This window comes from Coregonus lavaretus (assembly GCF_964263955.1).
Source record: "Coregonus lavaretus genome assembly, chromosome: 2".
NCBI lineage: Eukaryota > Metazoa > Chordata > Actinopteri > Salmoniformes > Salmonidae > Coregonus > Coregonus lavaretus.
The window spans coordinates 2,974,044-2,984,478 of NC_139989.1; the positions used below are offsets into that span (position 1 = coordinate 2,974,044).

General features: G+C 46.8%; 1 protein-coding gene across 2 annotated transcripts; it reads right to left on the bottom strand.

Annotated features, from left to right (window-relative positions):
* Positions 1 to 271: 271 nt before the first annotated feature.
* LOC311102740 (uncharacterized protein) lies at positions 272 to 10,265 on the bottom strand. 2 transcript variants are annotated; one of them, XR_014610036.1, is made up of 12 exons: positions 10,029 to 10,114; positions 9,083 to 9,132; positions 8,270 to 8,941; positions 6,712 to 7,767; positions 2,705 to 2,874; positions 2,413 to 2,524; positions 2,233 to 2,299; positions 1,981 to 2,114; positions 1,673 to 1,787; positions 1,390 to 1,513; positions 962 to 1,086; positions 272 to 771 (listed from the first exon to the last, which is right to left on the bottom strand). XR_014610036.1 is itself a non-coding variant. In XM_084144122.1 (11 exons), the coding sequence occupies exons 2-11, from the start codon at positions 9,121 to 9,123 to the stop codon at positions 758 to 760; spliced, it is 2,505 nt and encodes an 834-aa protein (XP_084000248.1). In that variant the 5' UTR covers positions 9,124 to 9,132; positions 10,029 to 10,265; the 3' UTR covers positions 272 to 757. The 2 variants fall into 2 exon arrangements, 1 of the variants encoding a protein (XP_084000248.1); XM_084144122.1 differs by lacking the exon at positions 962 to 1,086 and having other exon boundaries at positions 10,029 to 10,265.
* Positions 10,266 to 10,435: the final 170 nt, after the last annotated feature.

Here is a 10,435-nt window from a genome sequence, read left to right on the forward strand (position 1 = left end):
TTTTTATCATTTTACTTCAAAAATGTTTGAATAACCACGTGACAATGACTTTGAGAAACGAAAACGTTATTTAAATGAAACTGTTCCACAAAAATGCGCATTTAAAACAAATCATAACTCGCACTAAGATCAGTAGAAATGGTAGGATAAATTGTAAACGTCCACAAACTTGAAACTCACGAGCTGCCTATGGTCTTAACTATTACACCAGTCTGAAAAAAAAGTGAACTCCCAAGCTCAAGCACATATAGGTGGTCCCGTGAAAAAAATGTGCCCTCCTATGGATATCAAAGGCCCAGCCAACTGATTCCTTCTGCTGCCAGCCCTGTCAGTTGGTGAGGTGTGGTGCCTAGTTGGAACAAAATCCTGCAGTACCTGCGGGACTCCAGGAACAGGGTTGCCTACCCCTGCTCTACACAATACTTGCTTGTTTTGTAACAAACTGAAATTAGGCAAACTTTTAGAATTTTTGCAACCAGGAAATGGCCCAGCGATTTCTGCATTGTGCATCTTGAAATATCAGTCGGCCATCTTACTTCCCCACAACACTACTCTCTCTGTCAGGAGAGTAGCTACATTGCATGGGCTTTACATTGACAGAGTGGTACAGAGAGTGTCAGTAGGTCAGGTGGTCGTGGTTCAGGCTGTGGTCAGTCTGCAGCGGTGTGTTCTATATTATATACAGCCTATCAACAGTTAACTTCCGGCCTGATCTCACATAACCACTGACTCCATTTGGATCGCTCCAAGCGTCCATTCACCAGCTGGCACCTGTGAGAGTGAGAGAGCAAGAGAGAGAGAAGGTCATGTGAATATAGGTGTTAGGTTAAGAAGCAGGTCAGCTATGGTTGTAATGGTCCTATTAGTGGACAAGATTATTGTCTAGAGCAGTGTTTCCCTACTTCAGTCCTCCAGTACCCCCAACAGCATACATTTTTGTTGTAGCCCTGGACAAACATACCTGATTCAACTAATTGAAGGCCTGATGATTTAGTTGACAAGTTGAATCAGGTGTGCTTGTCCGGGGCTATAATAAAAATGTGTACTGTTGGGGGTACTGGAGGACCGGAGTTGGGAACCACTGGTCTATAGGAAAGGAGAGAGGACTTGATTGGCTCAGGGTCAGACATAAATGAGATCTAGGGACCAGATGGACAGACTGACTGACTAACGTACGTAACCATACAGGAAGGTAAACAGAGGCCAGACACTGTCATAGGAATTAAACTGTCAATCATGCCAGCCAATCAGTGAATGACTGAGGTCACATGGTTGGGAAGTTCTGCTTCTCTGAACAGGTCTGTGAATGTCAGCACACTGTAATTTCTAACTTCCTGTTTCCTGGTTTACATCCACTGTACATACTTATGTTTTGGGGTACTAACTGACCGTTAATATTGCGGTTCTGTTGTCTCATTGGTCCAGGCCGGTTGCCGGGGCTATTAGGAGGCCAGTTGTTCCTTCGCTGGCCGCCCATGTCTTGTCTAACCATGCCCCCTCTCCTCTGACCCCCCTAGAGAGAGAGAAAGCGAGAGAGAAAGAGAGAGAAGTTAGAAGTCTAAGATATATTTAGAGAAAGATACAGATAATATCCAGTTTTATTCACACCCCTACTAAATGTGAACACACACACAAACACATGCAGACACAGACACCCTTACACCGTTCTCACCATGTCTCCGGGCCACCTCCCCCCTCTCTGTGGTGGGCCTGAACGGCCTGAATAGAAGCCCTCCTGTTCCTCTTGAACCTCGTCTTCCTCACTACCATACTCCCCCTGATGGTCACTGAGACAGAGAATGTGAGAGGGAGAGAGAAGTGTAAAAATGCACCCTTCCTCCACTTCTTAAGGTAATCACTGATCTGACAGATTGGGTGAACACAAGGATCCATAGATCAGTGATGACTTCAAGAAAGGGAGGAAGGAATCATTTTAATATTCAAAAGACGCCCCATCATGTCTTCACTGTGTTGTAGTACCTCCCGGCAGCCAGGGGGCGCTGTGAGAGCCTGCCTCCAGGTATGGTGACCTTCACTCCCTCCAGCCTCTCCTGTCTCCTCCTCTCCAGGTCATGTCTCAGGTCTCCGGGATCTCTCACCGCCTGCTGCTGCCTCTGATCACACACAACACATCAATTAATACATCACTCAATCAACCAATAAATCCATGATCCAATCAGTCCATCCAGCCATCGACATATCAATCATAAACCCCTATACACATTATTGTACCTGCATGCGGCCAACTTTAGAGAAGACAGGGTCCATATCAGGCTCTGACATTCTCATATTGAACAGCCTGGAGGAGAGGGGGGAAGGAATACAAATACACAGTTTGTAAACAGCACATTGAAGGCTTAAACAAAAGCTCTAAAGATATTAAATTACCATAGTAACCAGGTGTTTATGTACCTGTTCAGAGTTGGCCTCTTTTCCTCCTGCTCTTCCTCCTCAGGCAAACCTCCATCTTGGGGGCCAGAGAAACGCTCGTTCAGCGTCACGCCATCACCCCTAAAGTAATGCTCTGGAGAAAGAAAGAGTAAGAAAGAGTAAGAGATTGATTGCCTTCAAGGTTGTGATAAGTATCTATAGGTTCTGTCTGAGTGGGCACATTAGTGTCTATGAGCGGTGTGTGTGTGTGTACACAAGTGGCTGTGCGTGCACATCTTCAGGTTGTGTGTATTTCTGTGTTTCGTTTCCTAACCTTTGACCTGGTGCACCAGGGTGATGATCTCCTGGGCGAAAGTCCCAGAGTGCATTGCGGACTCCCGGTACGTCCCAGAATGCTCTAGCATGGGCAGAAAGTCTAGGCGCTGGCGGCCCACGTTGACCAGATCCAGCGACAGCTGACGGTCGGAGGAGTAGCACAGCTGGCTGGAGGAATGAGCAACAAAGGAAGAAAGTGGTGGGGGCTTTACTCTCTGAGATCAGGCCTGAATACAAGGGTTTAACTATGAAATGATAGTACTGGTAGCTTCTAACCTAGTTTACTGTGGTAGCTGGCTGATGGAACATTTGTAGAAAGGGTTTGATTTAAGTAAAGACTGTAGTTTGGGGTGGAACGAAGTCATTTGTTCTGAACAACAAATGTAGGCATACATGACTAAGTCTGCTAAACGGCATATATATTATGAATTCAATAATATTGTTGAAGGGAGTTAAGTGGTTCCCTACTGAATATCTTATGTAAATCAAATGTAGCTAAACATTATGTACTGAACAACCTTACCTTGACATCTGTAAACACACTACACTTACCTTTACATTTGAAAGCTTTAGGAAAAATGACTGATTAAGTACATCATCAAGAGCTGTTGGTTTGGACATATTTGCAAAAAGGCACTTAAATCCAAATAAGGTCAAATTGTTTAAAGGTGTGAAACGCAACAGGAAGAGAGAGATATTTCTCGTCTCCAGGGATGTTGTAGTTAAACGCTGAACGCCAGTCGAGATAACGGGTGGGGCGGGTAACACTAATGCTAACAAAGTGTATGTGGCGTAAAATGTGTATCATCACTTTTGATGAAATAAAAAAAGGTGTGTGAACAACGTTTATCCTCCACTACATCCCTGATCACTTCCTGTGCCAGTGTGACACTGGCATGGGTCAAAGGTGAAAATACATGCTTGGTAAAAAAATTATCTCTGCAATTCTTGTCAATAAACTTCTTGACGTCTGTGATTCACTTCCTGTGGTGACTGGTGGACAGCGTAGTTCTTGTCCTTGGTTGGTGAAATGTTGACAGTCGCTTGTCCTTGAACGGTCCAGAGTGGACAGTATAGTTCTTGTCCTTGAACGGTCCAGAGTGGACAGTGTAGTCTCGTGGTCCTTGATTGGTCCAAGGTGGACAGTATGGTCTCTTGCTGGCGTGGTTTTCATGAGCAAGTTGTGTCTAGATGAAGTGTAGACTGACAGATCCCATCAGTACAGGAGGGTTTCTGAGATGTCCTTTTTCAGAGCAATACTCAGTGTTTTCATGAGGATTCATCCATGCAGAACTATTGGCTGATGCATTGGCTGTGTTTGAGGTTTCAGTTCCTCTTCTTCCCAAAGTGTTAATTCTGGGGCCTTTTGACTGGGCCAAGTCCAGTTTCGCTGTCAGGAATACCTTAGTCCTCACTGGGTTGGGTTTTCCCTTGCTGTTGTAATGCGTTGACAGAGCTCCGTTTCCCTGGTGCAAAATGGATAAGTTCATCAATAGTCATACGGTTCTGAGAGCCTCTTGGAGAAGAGACATTCTTAGTGGGATTGACTTTGACTCCCTGATTAGTCCATGAGTATCACAGTGTCAATAGCGGTGGAAAAAACTGCTGAACGTTAGTGGAATAGCTTGTAGGAGTCAAACTGAAAGCTTTATTTTCATGTGTTGAGTCCCAAAGTATTTTTCACTCTTTCCAATGTGGTGGTCATCTCCAGACATTCATCAACCACTGCTTTTCCTGGTCATCTCCAGACATTCATCAACCACTGCTTTTCCTGGTCATCTCCAGACATTCATCAACCACTGCTTTTCCTGGTCATCTCCAGACATTCATCAACCACTGCTTTTCCTGGTCATCTCCAGACATTCATCAACCACTGCTTTTCCTGGTCATCTCCAGACATTCACATTGCCTTCTACTCTTCCCCATTACTAGCTGGTCACTCAGTCCTTCTTCAGTTCATCCAGAAGGTGGATTTCTCTGTGTGTTTAATGACTGTGCTCCTCCATCCAATGATTGGATTCTCCCTGGTCTGTTCACGTCCCTCTGACTTAGGCCATAGCATCCGGTCTTTACCTGTAGTCATCTGGTGTTGTCCTCTGTTCTGGTACAGCTCAAAGTGAGTTATACTAAGAACCTGTAGCCTTCGGTTGCTTTAAGGGAAACATCATTGCCTTGAGTTGTCGTTCAGACAGTCTGGTCTGCGCAGTGCTGTGCTGTGCTTTATTGTCCATTTCTTTGAGTGAACCTGTTTGTTGAAAGGTACACAGGTCCACTCCAAACCCAGTTTGGTCGTAAGACCCATGCAGAACAGAGCCCAGGTTTCTGAAGATATGTGGTGGGAGTGTTGAGGTCATTTGGATCCATGTTTGCCTCAGAATCTCCTTTAGAAGGCCTTGAGACGCTTGAGCATCATGGGTTTAGACAGGAAGAACAACCAGGAACATGCTAATGTATGGTCTTGAGGGCGGGCAATACACGGCTTGAGGTTGTTAAAATCTTTGGCAAATTTCAGTAGGAATGAGTCCATCTCAGATTAAACACATTGGATGAAGATTTAATATTCTCCTGCTTGCTTGACAGATAAGTATGAAGATCCTCTAGAAGTCTGCAGAATAATATAGTCAATGATGGAAAGAACTTGTTGACTTACCTTTGGTCTGAATAAAATACAAAAGTTTGAGCTAGTTTAAGCTATTTGAAAGTTTTTTGACTATTGTTGGTGTTTTGGCATATGCATCCTCTCTGGCTGAGTGGGATAAGGACGAAGGGGCATTGCCTGGCTCAGTGGCTCAGAAAAACACTGTGCTTCTGAAATAAGTCCTTTCACAAGAGTCTTTCTCTGAGTAGCTGATCATTCCAGGTGTTTCTCAAGACATTGAAAAAAAACATGGTTGTTTCAAACTGATGTTCCTGAAGTTCAGGACATATTCTAGCCAAAATCGTCTTCAGTCAGCCCGAAGACCAAGGCACAATGCAGTGGCTCAGTGACTGACATTTATCAGGCTCACCAACACCATATTAGTATGTATTGGGCATCATGTATATGGGCAATCCTTCACTATACCAGGGAGACTCTTCTGCAGTTGTTTGGTGCTCAGTTTGGTTAGTTCCAAGACTTTCCCCATTCTGTCTTTATGGGTCCTGCCTTTTCCTCCGAGACTCAGGTCAATCAGCTGTAGTGAGTAGCAGAACTGTGCCTCCTCCACTCCTCTCCATCCACTCTTTACCTCCCAGAGCTCCTTCAGCACGTTGCACCATGCAGGGTGCTTGCTCTTTATTCATTTCAGCTGTGAAGGATGAGCTGCAAACACACTGCTGGCGTCTCTTCACACGTCAGCTGGTTGGTCTCTTGGTTGTCAGGGATGCTGCTACTGTGGGGAAGCTGCAACCACTCCATTTGTGAGTTGCCACATTCTGTTGGGTTGTTAAATTGGATGAGCGAGAGATTTCTGAAGAACTGATGAGCCAAACCTCTGCCGTGAGGAGATGTGGGTTGGTAGAACTACAGATCCATTAGGTTATTCATATGGTTGGTAGTCTTCTACTGTGGCATCTCTGTTCTCTAGAATGTTGCGAAGCTGGTCTGACATGTTCTGCCCCTCTTGATGAGCAACAAAAAGAGTTATCTGGGAGATCCCGACTTGCCGCCTCTATGAGTTGCGGTTTTGAATTGATTCCACCTTTTGAGAATGTGAAGGACAATGCTGTAAAATGACAATGCTGTAAGAAGGCGTTTGGCAATTCTCCGTGTTTATTACTGCAATGCCCACATCAGGAAGGATTAGTTTGACGTATGTATATAAATTGCGTCCCATCACAAATCCTCAGCTTGTAGAATCCTTGCTTTGTAGAATAAAAAAATCAGTTTGAAGAATACTTCCTCCCTCTAGCTATCAATGATCTCAGGGCTTCTGACTTTGTCTTCCTGCAGTCGACAGTGAGCGTTGAAAAGAAGCATGAACTTTCACCCTTGACCCCTAAACATTGCTGTCGGAAACACCTTACCTGTTCTGGCCCACAGGCCGGTTCATGTCCACCTTGATGGTGAGCGTCTCTTCCTCACCGGCGCCCATGCGAGGCATTGCCATATCATTCTGCTGTTGGTTCCAGTTGGGGTTGAGATCTCTATGCTGAGGTTTCCTAGGTCCCATCCTGCCCTGTGCTGGCGGTCGGCCTCCTCGCGGCCCTGGTCCCCGGTCCTGCTCCCAGCGGGGCTCCATGTCACTCACCTCTGCCCAGCCGGGCTCCTCCTCTCTGGGCTCCATGTCCCAGTCGCCTCCCCTGGGTTGGTACCCCTGGTGCTCCGGAGGGGAGTGCTGGGGGTTGGCATCCCGGGGTCGGTACCCCTGCGTTCCCTGAAGGAGAGGCCGGGGCTGGTTCATGGAGGGCCCCATCTGTCTCTTGCCACCCTGGGCTGGGGCCCCCCTCGCCCCACGGAATACACTGTTTCTGGCCCTGGGCTCCGTGGCACTACCTCTATCCTGGAAGCCCATGGGGCTGGCTCTCCCATGACGGTCAGGGCTTCTTCTGGACTCATGTACAGGCCCTCTCCTCTCATCATGGACAGGGCCTCTCCTCTCATCATGGACAGGCCCTCTCCTCTCATCATGTACAGGCCCTCTCCTCTCATCATGGACAGGGCCTCTCCTCTCATCATGGACAGGGCCTCTCCTCTCTTTATGGACAGGGCCTCTCCTCTCTTTATGGACAGGGCCGTTCCTCTCATCATGGACAAGCCGGCCCCTGGCCTCCTCTCTGGTATTGGACCTGCTACCTGACTTCCTGAACCGCTCCTCAGTGGCTCCGACCCGGTGGTGATGGTGACTGAATCGGTCGTGGCTTGGGCTCCGGTCGGGGCCACGGTCCCTGTGGTTGTCGTACAGTTCTGGCCCGCTGCTGTTTATAATACCATGGTCATGCTCCACGATGAGGGTTCCAGGACCCCGGCCATCGTGGCTCCCTGAGGTGCCCCTGCGCCCCCGTGGCCCTCCTCCTCCGTACCCTTCTCGGGGCCTCTCCAACGAGGGGCGGCGCACCCTAAAGTCTGCCTCCTTCCCGTACCTGTGTCGACATAAAGAGCAGGTGACATGGTTCAGCACTGACTGAGGACATACGATCACGCTGACTACGCCTAACAAATATACAGATTTTGCAATAGCTAGCTTTCAATTTATTTAGGAAAACATGTAGCATATGAATAAAATGTATAGGCTAATAGATAGTACCTTACTTATCGGTTAATGACAACAGTCATTCATGCAAGCTGATTAGCAATAAACATAATGCCATATGACATCACAGACGCACACAGCCTCTCTAGATTACAGCGGGTAATAATAGTAAAGTATATCACAGTGTAAGTCATGGCAAGCACCTGGTTCCAAGGATCACAGAGACAAGAGCATGTGATGCATTTTAAGCCATGCAATTCAATCTACTACTACTCTACTGTTACATGATTACACAGGGGACACAGTAGCAGGGTGAAGTTTGCGCTTAGAAAAAACAGGAAGCTGGGTTCTCCTCTTCAATCTTCTTCTCTCGCTTTAGGCCATAAATTTACCCAGGATGCACCGCTTCATCAGTTTCCTTCCAGTTCCGGTCAGAGATGGTGCTCCTCTCTTTATGCATGTTGTCTCTCCTCCTGTCTCCATAGGGACCTGGAAAATCTCCACCCCTCCTCTCCCCACCCTGAACCCTCTCCCTGGGGCTGCGGTCCCTGGACCTCCCCTGGCTCTGGTCCTGCTCTTCTCTTCTCCAGCCTGCAGAGGGCGCTCTCTGGTGGTGGTCAGGACTGTATTGAGGGTGCTGCGGGGCCAGCGATGGCAGCCTCTCTCTGGGTAGCCTCTGAGGGGAGTGGGGCAGCCCTTCTCTCCCGCTTCCTTTTACCCTGCCACCCCCTCCTCCATCATGGGGGGAGAGCCTCCTGCGCTCGGCGTAGCCCAGCTCGTGAGGTGCCGGTGGGGTCCTGCGATGGTGGAATTCCTCTGGGGGGAGGTGGTGGTCAGGCCTGTGAAGGCCTGGGGAGAGAGGTCTTCTGTGGCCCTCTGGGCGAAGGTTGTCTGGGGACATGGGACTTCTGTGGCCCTCTGGGCCATCTGGGTGGATCTCGTCCATGAAGCGAGCCCACTGATCCTCCCCAGGCAGCCTGCCCAGGTCAGCCAGCACCTGCTGGGGGTTGAAGTCTGGGTCGTCCCAGGGGAACCTCCGGCCATACTGCCTCCGCGGGCTACCTCTGTAATGACAAAATAATAATAATAATACATTTTAATTGTAAAGCACCTTTCATACAGTGTGCTGAGTTGAGACAACAAGTAATCTTAATGACCCACACACTGGACTAGTATGTCAAATGAACAATGTGCAAGATATTTACCTGTGAGAATAGTTGGGCGATCCCGACCGTGGCCTCGACATTCTCTTCACCTTGAGAGATCAGTGCACAGAGAGAAAGAGTATGCATGAGTAAAATACTACCACACTGTTATAACCACCACAATACACAGTTCCCTTGCCGTGAAACAATACAACAAGCATCAACAGAATAATTGTTTATGTCGTGTACACACATTTTCGCAGGTGCAGCCAAATGCTTATGTTTCTAGCTCCAACAGTGCAGTATACCTTACAATGCAACACAATACACACAAATCCCAAAAATGTTAAGGAAGAAATTCAGAAATATCAGAACGAGCAATGTAAGAGTCCGGAATATATAGCGATATACATTTCAGATTATTCAGCAACATCCTGGGACGGTAACCAGCAAGACTATGTTGTTTAACTTGGAAACCAAAGGGTTTGAAATGTACAGTAGCATAACATTGACAACTAAACGTTATGTATGCTAGCTAGGCCATGCTAAAACCCCTAGACAGGAAGAAAACAACAAGGGACTATGAGCAGATCAAGACGAAATGTTTTAACTAGTAGTTACTATCAATCAATACTGGTTAACGTAGCTAACACTCAAATAAATAGCAGTGATTTACACCAGATTAACCGATCGATCTTAACATTTGTGGTTCATGTTTAAATAATTGTCGTAGCGAGCAGACACCTCAACTCCACCATTTACGATGGAGTTCAGCGGCGACTTGTGAAGGCGGACTGGAGCTCCGACGTCACATAAAATTAACAATGTCGTGTGTTATTCTTTGGGTGCAGAAATCAGTAGTTATTAATAAAAACTTCATTTTATGTGACGTCGGAGCTCCAGTCCGCCCACAATAGTCGCTGCTGAACTCTGTCGTATATTGTTGAGTTTAATCGGCTATGTCGTAGCCAGCTAGCTATCTAGCTGCTAGCAGCATGGCACTTACCCCAGCGCACGTTCCTACCAAAACTAGAGGATACGTAAACCAAAACACCAGTCTCGCACACACGATTTTATTACACAACTACTAGCTAGTAAGTAATGACGATAAAATATATTTCATATGAAGGATGTTCGTCTTGTCTGCATTCAAGAAATTGTACAGTTGACTGTCATCGCCTCGCGACTTCAATACAGCAACAGAATAAGCTGCCTTTGACCCGGAAACACACACAATAAGGATAGCGCCACCGTGAGGACGCTTGAGTCACAGATGAAAGGGGGTTAGTTACATAATTAGTTACATAATCTTTGCTTGAGTTGTTTCCTCTTAGCCCATCTGAACTAGATGTGTCCCCTACAATTCATTTTGAAATAAAACTAACTGTAAAAAACACAAATATTTTTCACAAG